Source organism: Hyla sarda, chromosome 2, assembly GCF_029499605.1.
Source record: "Hyla sarda isolate aHylSar1 chromosome 2, aHylSar1.hap1, whole genome shotgun sequence".
Taxonomy (NCBI): domain Eukaryota; kingdom Metazoa; phylum Chordata; class Amphibia; order Anura; family Hylidae; genus Hyla; species Hyla sarda.
In genome coordinates, this window is record NC_079190.1 from 362282765 (window position 1) to 362308630 (window position 25866).

Genomic DNA, 25866 nt, shown 5'->3' on the forward strand with positions numbered 1-25866 from the left:
CTCTCAAGTCTGTAACATAATGTACACCCCCAAAGCCTGCCCATATCACCCCCTACTGTGCTAAATCTCTGCCCTTCTTATTGCTCACCAATCACAGCACTCACATATTGAACCAATCACAGGACTCACATATTGAACCAATCACAGCACTCACATATTGAACCAATCACAGCACTCACATATTGAACCAATCACAGCACTCACATATTGAACCAATCACAGCACTCACATATTGAACCAATCACAGCACTCCTGCTTGAGCCCGAATGAGGACTTACACAACTCCTCCCCTCCCCCGCTCTGTTTACACAGGACCTAATTTATCATGGGAAGGTTTCAAGTTTGCATGGGGGGAGGGGGGGAGATGATTTCTATATGTGAGGAGACATATTACACTGCAGGGGCTGGGGATGTATAGACTACAGGGAATAAATATCATACTGGGGATGATTTCTATGTGTGTGTGTGGGGGGGGGGGGGGACTCCTGAATGACATGCTGGGAGTTGTAGTCCCTGTTATGTGTGTGTATGCCAGGGTTTCCCAACCAGGGAATGCTGGGAGTAGTAGTTTTGCAACATCTGGAGGCACCCTGGTTGGGAAACACTAGTGTAACATGATGTGTATGCTGAATAGGCTAGAACAGTGTTTCCCAACCAGTGTGCCTCCAGCTGTTGCAAATCTACAACTCCCAGCATGCCCAAAGTCTGTCAGGGCATGCTGGGAGTTGTAGTTTTGCAACAGCTGGAGGCACACTGGTTTGTAAACACTAACATAAACACACATAACAGGGACTACAACTCCCAGCATGTCATTCAGGAGTCCCCCCCCCTCAGAAATATAAATCATGCCCAGTATGATATTTATTCCGCTGCAGTCTATACATCCCCAGCCTGTGTAATATGTCTTCTCACACACGTCCTCCCCTCCCCCCATGCAAACTTGAAACCTCCCCATGATAAATTAGGTCCTGTGTAAACAGAGCTGGGAGGGGAGGGGCTGTGTCAGTCCTCATTCTCCCCCTCACACTTCTCCTGGCTAAGGCTGGGTTCACACTACGTTTTCTCCCATACGGGAGCGTATACGGCAGGGGGGAGCTAAAACCTCGTGCTCCCGTATGCCTTCGTACGCGCTCCCGTATGTCATTCATTTCAATGAGCCAGCCGGAGTGAAACATTCGGTCCGGTCGGCTCATTTTTGCGCCGTATGCGCTTTTACGACCGGACCTCAAACCATGGTTGACCACAGTTTTAGGTCCGGGGGAAAAGCGCATACGGCGCAAAAATGAGCCGACCGGACCGAATGTTTCACTCCGGCTGGCTCATTGAAATGAATGACATACGGGAGCGCATACGAAGGCATACGGGAGCGCGAGGTTTTAGCTCCACCCTGCCGTATGCGCTCCCGTATGGGACAAAACGTAGTGTGAACCCACCCTTACAGCACGGCACCCACGTGACCAGGCTCAAGCAGGAGTGCTGTGATTGGTTCAATGTGTGAGTGCTGTGATTGGTTCAATGTGTGAGTGCTGTGATTGGTTCAATGTGTGAGTGCTGTGATTGGTTCAATGTGTGAGTGCTGAGATTGGTTCAATGTGTGAGTGCTGAGATTGGTTCAATGTGTGAGTGCTGTGAGTGGTTCAATGTGTGAGTGCTGTGATTGGTTCAATGTGTGAGTGCTGTGATTGGTTCAATGTGTGAGTGCTGTGATTGGTTCAATGTGTGAGTGCTGTGATTGGTTCAATGTGTGAGTGCTGTGATTGGTTCAATGTGTGAGTGCTGAGATTGGTTCAATGTGTGAGTGCTGAGATTGGTTCAATGTGTGAGTGCTGTGATTGGTTCAATGTGTGAGTGCTGTGATTGGTTCAATGTGTGAGTGCTGTGATTGGTTCAATGTGTGAGTGCTGAGATTGGTTCAATGTGTGAGTGCTGTGATTGGTTCAATGTGTGAGTGCTGAGATTGGTTCAATGTGTGAGTGCTGAGATTGGTTCAATGTGTGAGTGCTGTGATTGGTTCAATGTGTGAGTGCTGTGATTGGTTCAATGTGTGAGTGCTGTGATTGGTTCAATGTGTGAGTGCTGTGATTGGTTCAATGTGTGAGTGCTGTGATTGGTTCAATGTGTGAGTGCTGTGATTGGTTCAATGTGTGAGTGCTGAGATTGGTTCAATGTGTGAGTGCTGTGATTGGTTCAATGTGTGAGTGCTGTGATTGGTTCAATGTGTGAGTGCTGTGATTGGTTCAATGTGTGAGTGCTGTGATTGGTTCAATGTGTGAGTGCTGTGATTGGTTCAATGTGTAAGTGCTGTGATTGGTTCAATGTGTGAGTGCTGTGATTGGTTCAATGTGTGAGTGCTGTGATTGGTTCAATGTGTGAGTGCTGTGATTGGTTCAATGTGTGAGTGCTGAGATTGGTTCAATGTGTGAGTGCTGAGATTGGTTCAATGTGTGAGTGCTGTGATTGGTTCAATGTGTGAGTGCTGTGATTGGTTCAATGTGTGAGCGCTGTGATTGGTGAGCACTCACATATTGAGAACTATGAGGAAAGGAATGAGGAGCTGACCACAGGCTGTAGAAGAAGTGTAGGTTGAGTTGCTGGATTATGAGCTTCCTGTCTAGAGAGAAATCACTGATAAAGGTATTTTCCGTTCCAGATGGGTTATGTGAGTATATTACAAAGTTATATAACTTATTAAACTGTTGCTAACTGTATAGAATTGTTCACCATTGGACTACTCCTTTAAGGGCACCAGTGACCCCACCATAGATACACAGTCTTTATCCCCTTCATTACTTTGCTATTTGTTATCCGCAAATTTGCTTTGCATTGTGATATTCTGACTCCTATAACTTTTATATTTTTCCGTTGTAAAGGGCTGTGTAAGGGCTCATTTTGACCTGTCATTTTTATTGATATCATTTTGGGGTAGATGGGATTTTTGATATTGTTTTATACCGTGATGTTTCTTTCTTGTACAATCCACTGCAATATATATCTCCCACCACCCATACAGTATGTCAGATTGTGAAAAGTGGTTAAATGGGCTGTCCAACCGTTACATTTTTTAGTAAAAAAATAACCAGCCCACAGTTTTGTTCAATAATGAAAGAAGTAGCAATTTCCTTAATACTTTGACATTTAAAGCCGGTCTCTACTTCTTGGTCCCTGTTGACACAGACTTGGGACTGCTGCAGTCAATCACTGAATGTAAAGGGTAACTTTGGCAGCCAGTGGTTGGCTGAAGCTGTCACATGTGATGTCGGAATGGACCAGGAATAAAAGATCGTGAACGACATGGAAAACACTGGAATGGAATTGATGGGAATGAACACTACTGCATTTCTATTTCATAACATTGTGAGCATTTAAAAAAAAAATGAATGAAGGGGCTGGAAAACCCCTTTAAACAATATTCTAACCCCTGGATGCTATTATCATGATGATCATGTTCTTCACCAGTGGCCCCAAAAGCACAAAATCTCTCTTCAAAATAGTTCACACACATGAGCTTTAGACATTGTAGTGCATATCCAGGGTTTCTAAAAATGCATTTGTCAAGCTGTAAATTACTTTTTATACTGAGACATCAAAGCCAAAGACCAAAACAAGAGAGTCAGGCACAATTCTTCGATAGAAAACTGCCCCAATAATAAATTGATCAAAGAGTGTTCTGCTGTTGGGGCTTCCAGCGGCCATCAAAAATCTGTAAGGGACCCCATGGACAAGCAATTCTTCTGGGTAAATACATGTGATCCCCCGACCATACGATCATTTCAACATACGATGGCCTCTCAGAGGCCATCGCATGTTGAAGGCAGCATCAACATACGATGCTTTTGTATGTCGGGGCCATCGCATAAACGGCTATCCGGCAGCGCAGACTGCTTCAGCTGCCACCGTATAGCCGTTTACGGTGCCCCGTGTGCTCCGGTGATGGTCTCTTACCTGTCCTCGGGGCTCCGGCGCGTCCTCTTCCGGATCCCCTGCATCGTCGGTGCTCTCCCTCGTCATCATCATGTCGATGCACACGCTGTCCCGTCATCCAATAGGAGTGGCGTGCGTAGCGACGTGATGGCGGCAACGTGAGAGCGAGGATTCCGGGGAAGCAGAGGCCTTGCCGGAGTGTCGGGGACACCCCGGGGACGCGGCGACAGTGAGGGAAGGCGACATCCACGGCAGCGGTGATGAGCTGTGACGGTCCGTAGCGGTGGGGACACTTGAGTATATTCTCCAATACCAGTGGTCTTCAACCTGCGGACCTCCGGATGTTGCAAAACTACAACTTCTAGCATGCCCGGACAGCCGTTGGCTGTCCGGGCATGCTGGGTGTTGTAGTTTTGCAACATCTGGAGGTCCGCAGGTTGTAGACCACTGTCCTATACTTTACATTGCATGGATCCCTCAACATACGATGATTTCAACAAACGATGGTCCATTTGGAACGGATTACCATCGTATGTTGAGGGACCACTGTACAATATTATTAATACAGTACTCCAGGGTAAATACGGTATTATTAATGCACAGGTACCCCAGGTCATCCATAGATAGAGATTATTTTTAAAGCTCCTCTGAAGGGTCCTAACTGTACACCTCCCCCCTCCTCCATTTTATCAACTCAGAATTCCGTAACAGAATGTAAAAAATAAGTCAAGTCAAAAAATCAAGTCCAAGAACCAACATTTTAGACACATAGGGGGGTATGTATGAAGCTTTTTCCCCTGTTTTTTTGTCTGTGATTTGTCGCAATTTTTACTTTATGTAATTTTTTTGCGACAAACAATTGCGCCAAATGGTTTAGAACAAAATCACTGATTTCACTTTGTTAATCATGATTTCAGTTACAATCATTCTGTGGTCTGGAATTCATTAATTGCGACTTTTCGATTTGGCGCCAGTTTAGGCGCAAATACCTTCATTTAGGCGCAAATCTACACCATGAATCAAGTGACAGAGAAAATAGCTACAACAATAAAACGTCCCAAAGTCAGATTTACTGCCTGGAATTCTGGGGTCTGCGCCTTTTGTAGGGCTACATTTGTGCCAAAATTACAAACTTGCGTACGACAATTGATAATTTTGGCGCAAATATGCTCCATTTGACGCAAAAAAAAACATACATAAAATCACACATTGCTACACCATTATTGATCCATGTCCCCCATAGAGAACACAACATTTCTCCCCCTTTTTAAGAACATCAGGTGGCACTTATGAAGGAGTGAGAACTTACCAACATGGGGTCTGAAACAGAATTGTAACCAAATAAACTGTTGCATAATATAAACATAAGGGGATATTTGTCATGGGCTTCATGCATTTTATCACAGCTTACAGCCTACATAAGAACGGTGTCACACCTACCTTCTACAGATAACAGCATTAAAGTATAATCCCCTTTTATTTTGCCCTGACAACTTGAGCAAAACTCAAGAAATATTTGAGAAGTTAAGTATTTTCTTACAATATTTCAGCAAAAAGAAAGATAACACGAATCACCGACAGTACAACTCCTCTCATCCACTGCCGCAAGAAGACAACATGACAGGTAAAGCCTCTAGATACACATGCGAAGAGATTTAGTGGTGCAGAGCTCAAATCTTACAAAAGCTCCAAAATACGGAGAAATAAGAGGATTACGTGAGCTAATGTTTGCACATCGCAACCCTATATTCCTGCATTTGGAAGAGAAGTTTTCTCCACAAGGCTTACCATGCAGTGTGTTGTCCCTGTCTCTTCCCTCTCTGTCCTCTGCCTGCTCTGCTTACAATTAACCCAGCCAGCAATGTGTTTTCTTGTTTCTATGGAGTTCTGCAGTGTCTTGACTATGTATGAGCGAAGTACAGCTGCGCCGAGACACGGCCACAAGTGAGCAGAAGACCCCCCCAATCTAATCTGATGACTGCAATGATATTGGATTGTGGTGAGAATTTCAATCGAGCTTTCTGCGTTATCCCGTTTCCCGTGGAAAGGTGATGAGAAATGTCTACAGTGACAGAAGGGAAGTTGAGATGTTCAATATTTTTGACAAATCTATTATTTGTACTCTTGCATTACAATGGCCAATAAGTTGCTAGAATCACATATACCCCACTGCTATGAATCAATACTGTAACTGTTATTCTGTCAAAGGGATTGAAAGGAGTGAAGTATTTTTGATTTCTTCTTTCCACCACAACTTAACCTGAAGTTCTGATTTGGAACCACTTTACTGAGGATCTGTCAACTCTCCTGACATGTTTTAGGTTCACTACAAAATTTCAATTCTGAAACATTTTTTCCTAGGCTTTGTTCACATACTATTGGATCTTTCTAACAGAAATGTTACTACAATTTAGACTTTAGTGAGTATCATGTTTACATTTTCGTAAAGGTTTTTGACACTGTCCCACATAGAAGATTTAGGCCCAGATTTATCAAAGAATGTCTACGGTAGAGCTATTTTCCCACGTTTATTTGGATGGTGGGTTTGACTAGCGTGCATCTTATTTATCAAGAAGGTGCAGCAGGATGATGAATTTTGCGCAGCTCTGCTGTGGTGGGAAAAGCTCTACCACATACACTTTTTCTAGACAATTGTGAGGGAGGGAAGTAGACACTTTCCCGGGGTCCTAAATTTGGAAGGTTAGGTGTTTTTGCTCAATTTCACAGAGCTGCCTGGACATTTTTATCTGCATTTTAGATGTTACAATCAAATTTGATTGCGGTGTCTAAGGGGTTAAAGCCAGGCATCACCGTGATCGGTGATGTCTGGCATTTGAGATGGGTCCTGGTGGCAGATAGCTGCCAGGACCACCCGGCTATGACCAGCGCTCAGCTCCTGAGCTCGTGTCATAGAAGGGGAGTGGGACGCTGTCGTCCACAAGAGGTTAAAGGTTGAATTGCGGAAGGTTGAAGTGATTCTCTTCAGGTAGGTGGTTTAGCTTTGTGCCTAAAAAAGTACACAAAATAGCCACTTTTGACAAAAGTCGCAAATGTTAAATACGTGACCACTGCATGGCCAAAAAAAAAAAGTTCTACGGGTAGGCCAAAAGAGTGAAACTGTCCATATCAAAAGGTGCATAAAAGTCACTAAATATGCTGCTCACCTCAGGCTGAGTGACATGCTGGATCCACTAACAACCCAAAACCACCTCCTGTGAAATAGGGGAGGGGATGCATGGCTACAGAGGGAGCCACTCCTCCCAAATTGCTCTTCAAAAACAAAAAAACTAAAATGTAGCCAGCACCTAAACCCAACACACGGGTGCACGCTGCTGTGGCAAGTACAAAACATGTAAAAAAGGAAAATGGCAGCAGCACATTTGGTCAACAAAATGGATGTTTTGTACTTGCCACAGCAGCAACTTCACCCGTGTGTTGGGTTTAGGTGCTGGCTACATTTTAGTTTTTTTGTTTTTGAAGAGCTACTAGCACATGGACTGCAAGATAAAACTTACTAGGAGAAGTAATATCAGGAAGTAGTGGATGCATGGAATAGCCTTGCAGCAGAAGTGGTAGCTACAAATACAGTAAAAGATCTTAAAAAAAAATAAAAAATTATAATAATCAACTGGTGCCAGAAAGTTAAACGGATTTGTAAATTACTTATATTTAAAAATCTTAATCCTTCTAGTACTTATCAGCTGCTGTATACTACAGAGGAAGTTCTGAATTTCTTTTGTCTGACCACAGTGCTCTCTGCTGACACCTCTGTCCATGTCAGGAACTGTCCAGAGCAGGCTAAAATCCCCATAGCAAACCTATCCTGCTCTAGACAGTTCCTGACACGGACAGAAGTGTCAGAAGAGAGCACAGTGGTCAGACAGAAAAGAAATTCAAAAAGAAAATAACTTCTTGTGGAGCATACAGCAGCTGATAAGTAGTAGAAGGATTAAGATTTTTATATAAAAGTAATTTACAAATCTGTTTACCTTTCTGGCACCAACTGATTTGGGATAGGCAACATGCTATCCTTCATATACCATAAGGTCAGGGAATATTAACATTATTCAGAATGTTTGGCAGGCTAGATGGTTCGAAGGGTTTTCATCTACCAACAAGTTCTATGTGTGTCTTTCTGTAAGGCTGGGTTCACACTACGTTTTGTCCCATACGGGAGCGCATACGGCAGGGGGGAGCTAAAATCTCGCGCTCCCGTATGTGACCGTATGCGCTCCCGTATGCCATTCATTTCAATGAGCCGACCGGAGTGAAACGTTCGGTCCGGTCGGCTCATTTTTGCGCCGTATGCGCTTTTACAACCGGACCTAAAACTGTGGTCAACCACGGTTTTAGGTCCGGTTGTAAAAGCGCATACGGCGCAAAAATGAGCCGACCGGACCGAACGTTTCACTCCGGTCGGCTCATTGAAATGAATGGCATACGGGAGCGCATACGGTAACATACGGGAGCGCGAGCTTTTAGCTCCCCCCTGCCGTATGCGCTCCCGTATGGGACAAAACGTAGTGTGAACCCAGCCTAAATCCTGCTCAGTTATAAATCTGACCAGAGGCTATCATTTCATAGTAATACCGTGGCATACCACACCAATAGGCTTCCATTGAAAAACAAATAGGATGTCAAAAGGGTCAATAGGGTATATCCATACACAGTCTCAGTCTATATGCATTATAAAAAAAAATATATATATATATATATATATATATATATATATATATATAGCCTTTTTTGTGTCCTAGATTTATGGCTAAAAAGTCTGTTTTTAGTCAAAGAAGAAATGCCTAATGTTTCCATTTATTTATTTATATTTATTTCTTGCTTTTTGTTCATTTGGGCACTGGCTTTCCAATGTTTAAGATAGGAGGGAGAAGGAATTACATTCAGAATTCAGCACTGTGTACATGTTAAGAACACTAGCATTTACAAAAGGGACACTGCCCAAAAAAAGGGGGGGCGGAGGTAAGAGAAAAGGGTGAAGCCTTGATCACACACAAAGATAAGGTGAAAAGATCTCTAATGTTTCAATAAAGTCCATAGTATGCACATACAGACATTCAGAGTGTGGATATGTATATTCAAGGACTTCTTCATAACCTAGTATTCACTGTAAATTATAGATTAAAGGAAATCTGTCATCAGTGTCACCTACACTAACCTGTTGGTACAGAGACAAATAGGGCAGGTGACACTAATGACAACGATACTTACCTTGTCCTTTCCGTGCTGTCGTTCTCTGCCAATCCTCTTCAGAATCTTCAGCTCCGGGCCCATTGGAGCATGGACGGAGCTTAGTGACGTCACCGCTGCTGTTTACTAGCAGCAGGACCCAGCAGAGAATAGCAGCGGTGATGTCACTAAGCTCCGCCTATGCTCCAAGTCGGGCCTGGAGCTGAAGACACCAGAGAGGATTGCTGGAGAACAACAGCATGGAACGGGACCAGGTAAGTACTGTTGTCATCAGTTTCCCCTGCAATACTTGTCTGTACCGACTGGTTAGTGCAGGTGAGTTTTCCTTTAAATAGATGGCACCACATTATTTAATTTTTTGTATTGTGAATATAGATCCCTCTTAGTAAATAAAATTGATACAACTAAACTTTAGCCATAAACAGAATAAAGCTCTTCTAAGCATCTTAAGCTACTTTCATATTATTATTGTATTGTTAAAGATTTTATGTCTGAGGTTTGTACTCCCTGCATCATTCATTATTATCTGGGGAGGGTCAAATGAGCAAATGCTGGAAATTATTTTTTCTCCGGAAATCATTGAAATTCATTTAGTAAAGCAGATTTATAATACCGGCATGAGCTGCTCTTGGACCACAGCTTATTAATAACTGGAAGAAAGCATGTTCTGCCTATCAATGAAAAAGAAAGGACTGCTCTATTACTTTTATCATTTTATTCCTGCAAAGGTCTGAAAAAGGCTTATTTGAAATATTTTGTATTAGACAGAATTGTTACTAAATGTTTTCATCTGTATATACATATTTATGCATAACCTAAATTCACCGAACTCCACAGTAAAGTCAGGGATGGGTCCAAACCTTTGTATGGAATTTTTCTCACTTAAAGGGGTACTCCGGTGAAAACCTTTTTTCTTTTAAATCAACTGGTGGCAGAAAGTTAAACATATTTGTAAATGACTTCTATTAAAAAATCTTAATCCTTCTTGTACTGATTAGCTGCTGAATACTACAGAGGAAATTCTTTTCTTTTTGGAATGCTCTCTGATGCCATCACGAGCACAGTGCTCTCTGCTGATGTTATTATAATAATAAGTCTTTATTTATTTATTGTTGTCCTTAGTGGGATTTGAACCCAATACCCCAGCACTGCAAGGCAGCAGTGCTAGCCACTGAGCCACCATGCTACCCTTAGCATACATCTGCTATGCACGGTTGCTAAAATGGACAGAGATGTCAGCAGAGAGCACTGTGCTCGTGATGTCATCAGTGTTCCAAAAAGAAAGGAATTTCCTCTGTAGCATTCAGCAGCTAATAAGTACTGGAAGGATAAAGATTTTTTAATAGAAGTCATTTACAAATATGTTTAACTTTCTGCCACCAGTTGATTTAAATGAAAAAAGGTTTTCACCGTAGTACCCCTTTAAGTTGTGCATACTTTCTTCTACAATTGGTTTGGAATTGGCTAAAATTCCATGGTGTGAACTTAACATTAGTGTGAATGGGTCTCTGCGAGACCTGTTCACACTCCGGAATTTACGCAGCGGACAATTCCACCGCTGAAATCGTTCCACGCAAAGAAAGAACATGTTCATTCTTTGCGCGGATTACACGAGCACTGCATAGCCATCAATGGTGATGGCTCAGCGCTCCGCTGCCCTAGCGCCGAAGCATCCACGGTGGCGGCTAGGTGGCCCTAGGGGATAAGATGTCTGATTGCAGGGATCCCACTGCTGGGAACCCCCGCAATCTCTCCTGCAGCACCCCTGTCATCTAATGCACGATGCCTGATGCCTGGCGTTGCAGCGGCTGGAGGATCATGATGCCATGCCCCACTCCTCGTGACTTCACGCCCCACCTCCTCAATGAAAGTCTATGGGAAGGGGCGTGCCACACCCCATCCCATAGACTTGCATTGAGGGGGTGGGCCGTGATATCTCGAGGGGGCAGGGCCGTGACATCACGATACTCTGGCCCCTGTATCGCTTGTCATCAGGCACGGAGTGAAGTTCGCTCTGTGCAGCAGATGACACAGGGTGCTGCAGGAGAGATCTCAGGGTTTCCCAGCGGCAAAACCCCCACGATCAGACATCTTATCCCTTAGCCTTTGGATAGGGGATAAGATGTCTAGGGACGGAGTACCCCTTTTAAGGTTTTGCCTTTTGGGAAAAATATTTTCTTAAAAAGGGCTGACTGAATCTGCCACTGCCATTCTGATGTCTACCAGGTCCACACTGATCTCAACTTCCTGGTTCTCTACTGGCTGTGAGGGGGGGAATGCAGTAAGGCGAGTAGTGGATTTAAAGTACAGTATAGTTTTACAGCTACCACTAAGTGCCTTTACCCACAGTTGTTAGCAGAAAGATTCTTATCATGTAACTCTAAAGCTATGTAGTTGTCTCAAGTAGGCAGCACTGTTCCTGCTCTGGAGTCCGCACCCTAAACCTCTGAGGCCCATAACAACTATTCTTTGACTGTAGATACACCCAAGTATGTACGTGTATTATTGAATTTTTATGCTTTTCATCCATGTATTATTTCCCCTCTGTAATTTCTCTATTGTCATTTTTTAGAATGGAATCACAGAATGTTTTGACCAAGACCACACAACCAAGTTATTTCACTACAAATAAGCCTTGCAATAGTTTTCAGAAAAGGTATAGACCATGAGTTACTGCTGGAAAAAAAAAGCCACATAGTCAATTTTAATGCATTGCTATACCATCAGATGTCAGCCATCAGTCATTTACTGCAGGAGACAATATTTACCTATTTATTTTCAATGTACATACTTCTGTATCAATTCTCTTACTATCTAGCATTTTAGTAACAAGCCTCAAACATAAAGGACTTGAAGGGGTTATCCACCATAAGGTGATTTTAGTACTTACCTGCAGACAGCAATGGGCATGCTTACAAAGGATCCGTGCTTGTCTTGGGGCTAAATGGCTGCATTGCAAGTCCCCCAAAAAGCTTCTGATTTCTTTTTGTGAAATAACTATTTCCTACTGGAGTTCCCTACCTCCAACTACAAGTCCCAGGATCCCTTGTTTGTAAACGTGAATTCACTTATCTTCCTCCTACACATCCTCCCCTCTACCCTTTGTTCATAAAACTACAAATCCTTACAGCCCAGTGGAGAATGATCTTCTTCCCACCCAGCGGTCTCTCCACCTATTGAAGCAGACAGGCTGCCTTTCAACACCTGATTAGTGATGTAATGTCTCGGGCCGCAATGTAACCTGGGAAAAGCTGAGACAACACTCATTTTGTATGCTGCTAAAAATAAACACTGGGGCACAGATCACATAATAATTGTGATATCAGCCATCAAACACAGGTACGGACACTATATAATGAACCAAACTAACTTTACAGCCCATATATATATATATATATATATATATATATATATATATATATCATAGTAAAATGCCATTTTACCTATTTGAATGAAACTATCTAAGAATAGTGAAGAAATGCAGTCTCTTTCTTCACATTTGATAATGCGCCTTACTGATGAACTATCATGTTTTACACGCCCAAATATTTTAGTGCAGGTTAGAAATATGATTTGCTCTGGATTTGTAAAGGCTTATTCCTTGTTAAGTAGGAGGAAAAAAATACTACTATGGACAACATGATTTGGCAAGCGGCCAGGGAAATTTTAAAACCACTTGTCTGTCTGGGGAATCAGGAAAGCATTGCTACTAAAGTGCTTAATAGCTAAATATGTATAAATATGTCATTCTCATCAAGTTTTAATAAAGTTTATAGTTTTCTTATACTTATTTGTTATAGGCATTGACCCAGTTTGGTCTATACCAACAAACAGTAACATATGCAGGTTATATCACAGTACATTTATAGAAAATATACTTAAGCACATATAAAAATAATCTTCCGTTGAACGAATGTATATACAGTGGTCCCTCAAGTTACAATATTAATCGGTTCCAGGACGACCATTGTATGCTGAAACCATTGTATGTTGAGGCCATAACTCTATGGAAACCTGGTAATTGGTTCTGAAGCCACCAAAATGTCATATAAAATAGGAAAAAGTGAGGATTGAAGAAAAATAAGTAGATAACAAATAGAGATAAAGCAAATAATTACGAAAGTAAGAGAAAGATCTGCTGGGAGCTGTTATCACTGTCTAGGTCAGTGTTTTCCAACCAGGGTGCCTCCAGCTGTTGTAAAACTACTATTCCCAGCATGCCCGGACAGCCTTTGGCTGTCCGGGCATGCTGGGAGTTGTAGTTTTGCAATAGCTGGAGGTTCCCCCGTTGGGAAACACTGGTCTATGTAGAGGACAGGAGCTTCTTCAGGGTCCTGTACAGTACACAATGTCCTAAAAAAGTAAAATGGAGCCGCCCTCACCCGGTGTCCAAAGGAGCAGCTAACCCTGGCATAGGTTAAAAGTAGTACAGAACATGTAATACCTCCCTGTACTGTAGGGGGCACTATCAGACACCAGTCAGTGCATACGCTTCAGTAATACAGGTTAAAGAGTACAGAACATGTAATACCTCCCTGTACTATAGGGGGTGCTCCCAGACACAAGTCAGTGCATGGACTTTAGGAATATACGGGTTTTACCAGTGAATGCCCATTCTGATTGGTCGGTTCTTCCAGCCATTGACATGTTTCACAGATTCCGTAGCATTGTATGTTGAGTCTGGCTTCAAGTTACAATGGTCCAGAAAAGACCATTGTATGTTGAAACTATTGTATGTTGAGGTCATTGTAAGTTGAGGGATCACTGTATATATAAATGTTTTTAATTTTTTTTCACTTTTTTTTTTTTATTATTTTTTTTTATTACTATTATTTTTTTCCATGACTAAAATATGCTGTTTCTTGCTAGACAGTTCCTGCCTGATCAATGGGAGTTCATAGGTTGCTAGGATGAAGGGACTGCTTATAGTTTCTTTTAATCACATTATAAGTATAGAGCATACTCTGTGGAGGGTAAGTTCCAGATAACCTAATAAAATGCAATCATTTAACAGCTTATAAGCTGTTTACATGCACTTTTTAACACTGTTTACACGTATAGGACTGTCTTCATTTTATGGCAGTAGTTTAGTACTTAACCAGAAACATTTTAGTAGTGTTCTGTGGGATCAACACCTTACAATACAAACAACTGATTCCAACTTTCGGTGTCTACTGTATTACAAAGGAATCCAAAGATATATGATAAAAATGCCAAAAAGTCTCCCCGCTGCTGGGGACCCCCGGGATCTCGTCTGCAGCACCCACCTCAACGGCTTCCGGCAACGCTGGAGGCTTCGGATCCCAACCACGTGAGTGGAAGAGCGTGACGTCACGACTCCGCCCCCGTGTGAGGTCACGCCCCGTCCCTCAATGCAAGTCTATGGGAAGGGGCGTGACAGCCGTCACGCCCCCTCCCATAGACTTGCATTGAGGGGCGGGGCGTGAAGCCTCCAGCATTTTAGGAACTGTTCAGAGCAGGATAGGTTTGCTATGGAGATTTGCTCCTACTCTGGACAGTTCCTGACATGGACAGAGGTGTCAGCAGAGAGCACTGTGGTCAGACAGAAAGAAAATTCAAAAAGAAAAAAACTTCCTCATGAACATACAGAAGCTGATAAGTACTGGAAGGGTTAAGATTTTTAAATAGAAGTAATTTACAAATCTGTTTAACTTTCTGGCACCGGTTGATTTAAAAAAACATTTTTTGGAGTACCCTTCCTTCCTTAGGTGATACTGGGGGGGGAATTCATCAAGCTGTGCTTACGTACACGACTTACGTACACTGTTTTCCATGGTGTAAGTGTTTCTTACGTGTTACACATTTATCATACTATCACAGGGAGGTTGATCAATTTGGCATACATAAGCAAAAACACCTTTTTAACAAAAAAACAAGAAATGACTTCAGAACACCACTTCTGAAATGGCAGGAAAAAATGGCAAACACTATAGGCATGGTGAAATATAGAAAATAAAATAAAAACAAATATACTCGAATAATCAAGACAAATCAGTTTCAGTCCTTGAATCGGCAGTTTTCTTTGCCAAACATCTTGCTTAAAACCAAGTACAGCTAAAACTTCATGTTGACTTAAAGATACTGCCAGTTTAAAGATGTTCATTCCTCACTATCTGAATCTACAATGGGGCGTTCATCCAATTCCTGAGTCAGGAGGTTTTTGAGACTCACACACTGCCTGTTTCCTTGGTGAGAAAAAAAAATTGCAACAAATCTAAAAAGAAAACAACAAAGTATACTTATATTTTATTCTTTTTTTTAAATCATTTTTTAATTCTGTGTTGGTTTATTTTCTTTGGCCTTATAGGGATAGGAGCCCTGTTATTTTCAGGGAAGATAAATAAAACAGATTTACTGTTACTGTATTAAGACACGTGTCATCAGAGAGAACTTAGAAAATAACAACTCAACTTCAGAAGCTCATAAGTACTGAAAGGATTAAGATTTTTTAATAGAAGTAATTTACATATCTATTTAACTTTCTGGAGCCAGTTGATATATAAAAAAAGTTTTTTTTCCTGGATAACCCCTTTAACTATGGGGGAGATTTATCAAAACCTGTCCAGAGGAGAAGTTGCCCAGTTGTCCATTTCAACCAATCAGATCGCTTCTTTCATTTTTTTAAATGTCTCTGAAAAATGAAAGAAGCAATTTGATTGGTTGCTATGGGCAACTCAGCAATTTTTCCTCTGGGCAGGTTTTGATAAATCTCCCCCTACGTCTCCACTCTATGTGTACCAAAGCTTTTCCTGGTGTAGCAAGGGAGTGGCACCTGCGCTTTGCTACAATAGCAGAAAGTTCACATAACGGCAGTGAAGCACATCGAATTCTAGATCAAGGGGCAGGCATTGCACATGATAAAGAGGGGGCAGGGAAGATTGGCAAGAAGGCTCCCTGCCTCCATTGCGCAGAGAAGAGCTGTAGCAATACAGCAACAGAGGGACCATATCTTGTCAATGCCTTCACCAACATTGTTTTTCTTCTGTTCACCCGTATTATAACCCAGTGTATCAGGTTTAGTGTGGATAAAAAGCCTTTCAGTTCCCCTTCCTTTAATCTATCTATCTATCTTTGAACCAATCAAATTGATTCTTTCCTTTTTCAGAGGCCTTTTCAAGGAAGAATGAAGGAAGCGATGTGATAGATTGTACTTTGGAATATAATAATATTTCAGTGTTCTATTACTTCTCACAAGTGTTAGAGATTGATTATTTATATAGAATCGTACTCTCAGCACTATGGGGGAGATTTATCCAAACCTGTACAAAGGAAAAGTTGACCAGTTGCCCATAGCCACCAATCAGATCGCTTCTTTCCTTTTGCAGAGGCCTTGTTAGGGTACACGGGTCACACGTACACAGATTTGATGCGCAGGATTTGATGCGCAGGATTTTCTGCTGCAGATTTCAATGTAAACTAAATGACTGAGCACAGCTTCTAATCTGCAGTTACAAATCCTGCACATCAGATCTGCACAGGATCCTGTATGAGTGAATGTACCCTTAAAAATGAAAGAAGCGAGCTGATTGGTTGTGATGTATTGTTACTAAACTACAACTACCATCATGGGAGTTGTAGTTAAGCAACAGCCAGGGAAGCCCGCTTATCTCCCACCACCTGGCCGCATGACTACAGCTTCCAGCATGTCCTCACTGTAAAGGCATGCTGGGGGTTGTAGTTGTGAGGCGCGGGCTGGTGGGAAATGTGCAGCCGGGTGACAGAGAAGCTTGTCAACCATTCGCACATCTCCCACCCGTCTGCGCCACATGACTATAACTCCCAGCTGCCCTTACAGTAAGGACATGCTGCGAGTTGTAGTTGTGTGGTGTGCGGGCGGCGGGTAATAGATGCGGGAGCAATACCACAAATACCCTTATTAGGGAAGACAATAAATGGTAAAAACCAGGTGCCATCCAGGCACAAAAGAGCCGGTGTACCCCTAATAATAAAACATAACTTTTATTGATTATAACTTAATATTTAAGTAAGTTAAAATACACCTATATTGTCACAGTATAAATATTCAATAAGTATCACACTGTGAAATTATGTTGAAAAGTGTATCCAACACTGAGGCCAATGCCCCATCACTGAGATGTATCACATATGTGCCATTGGCCCAAGGCTGCAGTCCCTAAGCTCTAATACCGTGACAACAAGGAATTGTAAAAACAAACAGACACTGCCACCTAACTAGTTTCACTCAAGAGCTTCCTCAGAGGTGCAGGAAAGTGACTTGATTATTTATACCGTGACAATATAGCTGTATTTTATCTTACATGAATATTAAGTTATAATAAATGCGGGCGGGCGTTGGGGAGCAGAGCCGACCGGAACCTTGAATATAATACTACAGCATTGTCATTTCATATTCCCCGCCTGGAGCTGTGATTGGCCGAGGGATCTTGGCCAATCACAGCTTCAGGAGGGAAGAATTTCATATTCATGGTAACCGGCCGGGGAGCGGATCGCTTGTCACCTGCGCCGCATGACTACAACTCTCAGCATGTGCTTACAGTAAGGGCATGCTGGGAGTTGAAGTTGTGAGGTGCGGGCAGGTGACAAGCGCTTCACTCCCGGGCGGCTACCATGAATATGAAACTACAGCACTGTAGTTTAATTTTTCCCTCCTGAAGCTGTGATTGGCCAAAAACCCTCGGCCAATCACAGCTCCGGGCGGGTAAAATGAAATTACAATGTTCTAGTATTATATTCATGGTTGCCAGCCGGCCGGCTCCGCCTGCCCACATCTATCACCCGCTGCCCCTCGCATATACCACCCGCCGCCCGCAGTATGCCACCACATCACCCCCCCATATATCACCCGACGCCCGCATATACCACCCGCCACATGCATATACCACCCACTGACCGGCCGCATTTAACACCCGCCAGCTAGCAAGACTACAACTACCAGCATGTAATCACTGTAAGGGCCTGCTGGGAGTTGTAGTCTTACAACAGCGGGTGGTATATGCAGGCAGCCAGTGATCCATGCGGGTGGCAGGTGATAGATGCGGGCAGCCAGCGGGCGTTATATGCGGGTGGGACTTTACGCTACTTTTTGTAAGCCAGGTGTTTTTTTGCTGTATATTTGCGACTTTTTAACCCACTTGCAACTTTTTTGTGACTTTTACCAAAGTCTACAGCTAAGCAAAAACAGATCTCCTGTAAAACAGCTGGATTGTGAGAAATAGTGCAGGCCGGCGTACCACTAAAAGTCGCACAAAAGTCACATGTGCAACTTTTTTGCGACAAATATACACCAAAAATCCTGTGTAAATCCCTTGATGAATTCCCCGATAATCTTTATGATCCCACATGGTGAACATCGAATATATAAAAAAAATACTTAAATGGGTATTCCAGCCAAGGGATAAGATGTCTGATCGTGGGGGGCCACCACTGGGACCCCCTGCGATCTCTGTGCAGCACCCGCATTCTATGTGGGGCTGATTTTCCAGTCTCGTAAACTTTGTAATTGTCCTGAATACCCCTTTAACACCAGAATTGATTATTTTTGGTCACATAATTTATCAGAAAAAAAAAATTAGGAAAAAGCTTTAAGAAAGTTCTATCAAAACAAAGATAGTACCAATAAAAACTATGGAGCAAAAAAAATTAAAAAAATTCATTAAACCTCATACATCCCTCATCCCTGTATAAGGAAAATAAAAAAAAAAGTTATGGGGGTCAGAATAAGACAATTCTAACATGCTTATTTTGTCAAATAAGTTTAACTTTTTTAAAATTAGCACAATAAAAGACAAGCCATGGGTATTACTTCAATTATATTGAACCACAGAATAAGAATTACATGTCAATTCTACTGTAAAGTGCAATAGTTAAAAATGACCCCCCCCCCCCAAATAAATAAATAAATAAAAAGGCTGTATGGCATGGACTCAAGCCCACACCATATCAGGCAGCCCTCGTCTAATTACTGTAGCTTAGGGCTGGTTATTAAAGGGGTACTCCGGTGGAAAACTTTTTTTTTTTTTTTTTAAATCAACTGGTGCAACAAAGTTAAACAGATTTGTAAATTACTTCTATTAAAAAAATCTTAATCCTTCCAGTACTTATTATCTGCTGAATACTACAGAGGAAATTATTTTCTTTTTGGAACACAGAGTTCTCTGCTGACATCATGAGCACAGTGCTCTCTGCTGACATCTCTGTCCATTTTAAGAACTGTCCAGAGTAGGAGAAAATCCCCATAGCAAACATATGCTGCTCTGGACAGTTACTAAAATTGACAGAGATGTCAGCAGAGAACACTGTGGTCAGGATGTCAGGAGAGAGCTCTGTGTTCCATAAAGAAAATAATTTCCTCTGTAGTATATAGCAGCTAATAAGTACTGGAAGGATTAAGATTTTTTAATAGAAGTAATTTACAAATCTGTTTAACTTTTTTGCACCAGTTGATTTAAAAAAAAAAGTTTTCCTCCGGAGTACCCCTTTAACGCTTGAGATTGCCACTGTCAAAGCTGACAGCGAAGTTTAAAGGGTCATTTAAAAGGCCCCTGCTGGTAAAGTGGGGTGGATCGCCAACCCACACCACCCCCCTAACGTGCCACCAGCAACAGCAGGGGGTGGTGCAATCCATTGAAGAGGTAGCAGGAGGGCTTACCTCTCTATCCATCTTGGCTGTGACTCTGCAATTGATGTAGCCAACATTATTTTGATTCCTGGTGCCTTAAGATATTGTACTGTAAGCCTAAAGTTGAGAAGTTATCCTATCAAGTTGCACAAACCTAATTTTAACTCTATTCCTCAATTACTGGAACCACAGGAGCTATAAAAATAAATGATAATTATAATAATAGTAATCATCAGTGCATTAGTATATCCCAACATAACATATTGCTGTGTTGTGGTAACATGTTCAAGATATCTGTGTGTGTATGTATATATATATATATATATATATATATATATATATATATATATATATACTCGGGTATAAGCCGAGTTTTTCAGCATGATTTTTCGTGCTGAAAACGCCCCCCCTCGGCTTATACTTGGGTGAACTCTCTGCCTTTCAATCCCTTCTCAGTGGTCTTCCTGGTGAAAATGGACAGCCCGGAACGACTAACCCTCCCCACCGGACGGTCCCTGCAACATAGATGGCCCGGACTAGCTCACCCTTCCTTCCCACCGAGAAGAAAACTAAAAGGGTGTCTGGATGATGACGAAGGCTGCAGTGGTCTTCAACCTGCGGACCTCCAGATGTTTCAAAACTACAACTCCCAGCATGCTGGGAGTTGTAGTTTTGCAACATCTGGAGGTCCACAGGTTCAAGACCACTGATGAAGGGTTTGACAGGCAGTGATGATGAAGGGGGGGATGATGATGGGGTGATGATGATGGGGGTCTGGATGATGACAGGGGGTGATGATGACAGGGTGATGATGACGGGGTTGTTAATGACGGGGGTCTGGATGATGACGGGGGGGTGATGACAGGGTGACAATGACGGGGGTGTTAATGACGGGGGTCTGGATGATGACGGGGGGGTGATGACAGGGTGATTATGACGGGGGTGTTAATGAAGGGGGTCTGGATGATGACATGGGGGGATGATGTATTTCCCACCCTAGGCTTATAGTCGAGTCAATAACTTTTCCTGGGTTTTTGGGGTGAAATTAGGGGCCTCGGCTTATATTCGGGTCGGCTTACACTCGAGTATATACGGTGTGTATATATATATATATATATATATATATATATATATATATATATATATATCTAGTGGCAATAATGTGAGTTTAATAAATATTATTATAAATGTATGGGAAGATCATTATTCAGCCATGTGGAATACTCCATTTGTCCTCATTTCTATGTAACATATAATGTAAGGGCTAGCTTTATGTTTGCTATAGGAAATGTCCCTTCCTTTTTAGTGGACTGTGAGAGATTGTGCAACAGGACTGAGTGGATAAGGAGCCAAAACAAATAAGTATGCCAGCAGTTCATGACCTGTTCATATCAGGTACACTTTAAGAGGCTTACGGGAGAAACTAAAAGCCCCCCAATCACGCACTATGGGTCAGGTGACTTAAGCCACAAACAGGATTTTTCTTATTACTTATTTGCTGCCATTGACTCATCCAAGGGGCAAAGGAGGACATAGGGTAGGAGGAATCTTGGGGATTTTTTTGCTTCTTTTGCTTTTGTGATGTTTGATATCGCCCATCAAGAGATGTTGCATATGTTTTTCTGAGGCATATAGCATGTCCTGAATAGGATCCTGACCTCATTTTGCTCTTTATTTGTTCTTTTGAAAATCAACAAAATGTTAACAAATGGAGCTTTGATCCTCACAATGGCGCATTGTGAAATAAATTAGCGCAGAATTTTTGATCTACTTAGATAAAGAAGGAATGAATAAAGGCTACATATAAAGGCTGGTAAAATAGAGCTCAATGAAAATGTATGGAAGGTAGATATTCTGTCTTATAACAGGGAGAATAGAGGCTATAGAGAGTGAGGTAGCTGTAAGGGAACAGTTGCGCAGAACCTCAGAGGTTGTTACCAAAGCATCCAGAACCAGTAGTGTACATATTGGAACTGGATGCTTTGGTAACAACCGCTGAGGTTTTGCAATACAATTTTTTGTTTGTTTGTTATTTGCTTCTTAAATGCAAAAATAAGGAACTTTCTAAATAGCCTTCGTGACAAACGCCCTGTTTTAGATGTCTGCTACCTCCCTCCATTTTAGAGGACTGCTTCTGGCTGTGTCAGCTCTCTCTGCCCTCACCTACCGATTCTCTGTTTTAGAGATAGCAAGTAGAAGGGGTGTTACACAGGCACTTTATGTATACAAAGAGAAGAGAGATGACGGCACTCACCATCCAGAAGATAGCTTTATTTCAAGCTAGCAGTGCATAATTGGTATACACGGAAGTAGTAGAGCTGGCGAGGGCACTCCGGGACAGATTGTCTCGGAGTGCCCCCGCCAGCTCTGCTACATCTGTTTATGCCTGTTATACACTGCTGGCTTGAAATAAAACTTTCTTCTGGATGGTGAGTGCCGTCATCTGTCTTATCTTTGTATACATACAGTATTTGAAGCTATAGACTGAGCACCATTGTAGACCAATAAATATAGTCTGCTGAATTCCCTCTTTTTTGGTTACAAGTGAACTGTTCCTGTTGGTGTAGTGGACGGTCCCTCACCTGTTTTTTTTCTGCAAGGATTACTCCGGCACTTAGCTAGTGAAGAGGGCAGAAAGCATCCAAGTCAACAGGTAACAAAAGATTTACCTAATCTGCATATAGATTGTAGATAGGGGGAGAGAGTGAAGCACACAGGCTCTGTATCTATGTAGAGACAGGAGAGCCCCCACAGCAGACTGTGCAGGGGAGAGAGGGACAATTACACAATTGGCCTCAGAGTCTGTCATCACAAGGGAGAAAAGATTTCTCATTAAAAAGGGAAAATCATAATAAGAATGAAACAGTGCTAATACATGAAGGCTAACGGCAGCAGTATATTGGGCATACATATCAAACCTATATTGCTGACAGGGACATGCTTAGATGAAAAAAGTCTAGAACTAGGAGCAAGTTGCAAACTGAGTATCAAGGGACCACAAATGAATAAAGGTATAATAATAGCAGCAGCTGAAATTTTGTGCAACCTTTTTAGCTCATAGTAACCTCTAGCATACAATGTCAAAACCCCTTTTTAACAAGTCTGACTTTAAATACAACATTTTTTGTGTGCATTTTTTTTTCCAGACAGATGTTGCTATGTAAACTATTATTAATCCACAAGATACATTGCATATTGGTTTGTGGGGTATTTGTAGCACATATTTTTTGTTGTTATTTTTCCCAGATGCTTCTCTATAGCTTCTTTATATATTAAATATGCAATACATTCAAAGGGGTATTCTGAGTTAAGTTTACTTATTCCCTATCCATAGGATAAGGCATAAGTGTCAGATTGCATGGGGTCTGACCTCTGGGACCCCTGCAATCTCCAGGATGAGACCCTGGGTTTTGTTCTAAAAGGAGCTCATGGAACTCCTTTCATTCTCAATGGGAGCTGTTAAAGGTAGTGTTGTGCTTGGTCCTTTTGGCAGCTCCATACACAATTGATGGAGCAGTGGCCCACATGCGTGACTTACTGCTCCATTTTAAACATATCCTGTCGATAGGGGATAAGTGAATTAAACTAGGAATACCTCTTTAATGTATCTTTCTGATTATAACATTGAACAAAATTAAATTGTGCTAAAAAAAAAAAAATCTCAATTTTGATGTCAGATGGTTAGACACACCGGACAATGGACGCCGGATGCCATACTCCGGAAACAATGGACATCGGATTCCATACTCCAGAAGCAATGGATGCCGGATGCCATACTCCAGAAATAATGGACGCCGGATACCATACTCCAGAAACAATGGACGCCGGATGCCATACTCTAGAAACAATGGACACCGGATGCCATACTCTAGAAACAATGGATGCCGGAGGCCATACTCCAGAAACAATGGTTGTCGGATGCCATACTCCAGAAACAATGGACGCCGGATGCCATACTCCAGAAACAATGGATGTCGGATGCCATACTCCAGAAACAATGGACGCCAGATGCCATACTCCAAAAACAATGGACACCGGATGCCATACTCCAGAAACAATGGATGTCGGATGCCATACTCCAGAAACAATGGACGCCAGATGCCATACTCCAAAAACAATGGACGCCGGATGCCATACTCCCGAAACAATGGATGCCGGATGCCATACTCCAGAAACAATGGATGCCGGATGCCATACTCTAGAAACAATGGACACCGGACGCCATACTCCAGAAACAATGGTTGCCGGATGCCATACTCCAGAAACAATGGACGCCGGATGCCATACTCCAGAAACAATGGATGCCGGATGCCATACTCTAGAAACAATGGACACCGGATGCCATACAACTGATGAAAACTGATGCACGTCACTGTTGTCATCAGTCATGGCATCCGTTGCATCAAGTTGCTGGACATATGTGAACTCAGCCTTACAAGATAATTCAAATGAATAATAATTTATGTAATATAGTGCACAGATACTCCAAAAATTAGGAAATAAGTTATTGAAACAAGACAACATATTTAATGGTTCAGATCAGTACACTGTTGACTGCAATTCTGTGTTGTCTTTATTTTAAGTTCGCAATGTCATGTTACTACAGTGCATCTCCATTAGACTGTCTCCTAACATAAGACCCTCTTTACAACAGTACACTCATCATATATATGAGAGGTTAATGCATTTTCCAGTTCTCTAATGCTCTTATATAAAATACCTTATCCTCTCTTCCAGACTGCAAGCTAACCTAACTTTTTTTTTTCCTCAAACATAAACACAGATACAATAAAAAACCCATAGCACTAATAACATGTAATTGCAGACAAAAAACAAAGGAAAAAAAAACTAGGCTTTGAAGGGGCTGTGCATATGTGGTGATCACACAAAACACACTGACTCATGTTTAATAGATGATGTACTGCACTGTTGCGTAACACACATCCTTAGTAGCTTACATTCGAAATGCTTAAAAACAATGATCATTGCAAACAATTTCAGCTTTTCTTCTTAAAAGAACAGAAGTTGTGTTTAATTCATGTCATTCCTTACACCATTCACACCTAACCCCAATACAGCCACAGTCCTAAGAAGAATTAGTCCAACACACTAGGGTACTCAGATAGACAACCCCCATTGGCCACCATCTATTCAACCTGTTAATAAGAAGAGGACTGAATGAATTCATGCTGGTCACTTACCCTCCATAAGGAATCCCAGTCATATTTCCATCTCCAGCACAAGGAAGAAAGAAAGCTTTGCAATAGGCAGTAACAAAAAAGCTTCTGAGGGAGTTAAATCTGCTACAGTAAGCTTAAATAAAGCAGAGCACGTGGCCTCAGAGTTTACTGCCTGCATTCAAAGGCAGATGTTCCTGTTAGAGCACTGGGCTACTCCACTCCACACAGTAATGCTTTTGGCTAGTGTTACTGCACTACACAAAACATTTCCCTCAAAGACAAAATAAACACATTCTGCAGATCAGGGTTTAGCTCTTCTACTTTTTCCAATGTACAATTGCAATTTTTGCAGTACTTTTCCGTATAGTATGTATAGTGACGTATAGTACAAGATACATGTATATCTATGGGCTTTCGTCACTAGTGCATACATTAGTAATGTTACAAACTAAAGCTGTATTCAATGTAATGATGAATGAGATAATGCCACTTATTGTTACAATGCCAAATGAGGGTTACCTCTGTCAAAACACCTGCAAGGTGGTGAGGAGACCGATGACTTTTGGCCATAGTTAAATAGTTAGTATGGTCAAAAAAAAGACATACGTCCATCAAGTTTAAAGAAAGGAATTGAAGGGAAGGGTTGTGGATGAAGGGGAAGTGATTATATTTATGCATAAGCATTAATGTTATTTTGTTCTAGGAATGTATCTAACCCTGTTTTAAAGCTTTCAACTGTTTCTGCTGTGACCAGTTCCTGAGGTAGACTGTTCCATAAATTTACAGTTCTTATGGTAAAGAAGGCGTGTCACCCCTTGAGGCCAAACCTTTTCTTCTCCAGTTGGAGTAAGTGCCTCCTTGTCCTTTGAGGGGGTTTAACCTGGAACAGTTTTTCCGAATGGACACTATATATATATATTATAATAAATAAAATTATAT

The 25866-nt window shown here is 41.9% G+C and overlaps 1 protein-coding gene across 5 annotated transcripts in view; it reads right to left on the minus strand.

Annotated features, from left to right (window-relative positions):
• Nucleotides 1–25866, minus strand: part of SYT6 (synaptotagmin 6) — a 461499-nt gene that overhangs the window by 397348 nt on the left and 38285 nt on the right. The window contains exon 1 of one of the 5 annotated variants that reach the window (XM_056558356.1): nucleotides 5710–5837. The exons of 3 other annotated variants lie outside the window; for them this stretch is intronic. In XM_056558356.1, coding sequence (XP_056414331.1) covers nucleotides 5710–5712 — 3 coding nt within the window. In that variant the 5' untranslated portion in view covers nucleotides 5713–5837. Of the gene's footprint in view, nucleotides 1–5709; nucleotides 5838–24948; nucleotides 25042–25866 lie in introns of those variants that run through there. One more of the 5 variants, XM_056558355.1, reaches the window with a different exon arrangement.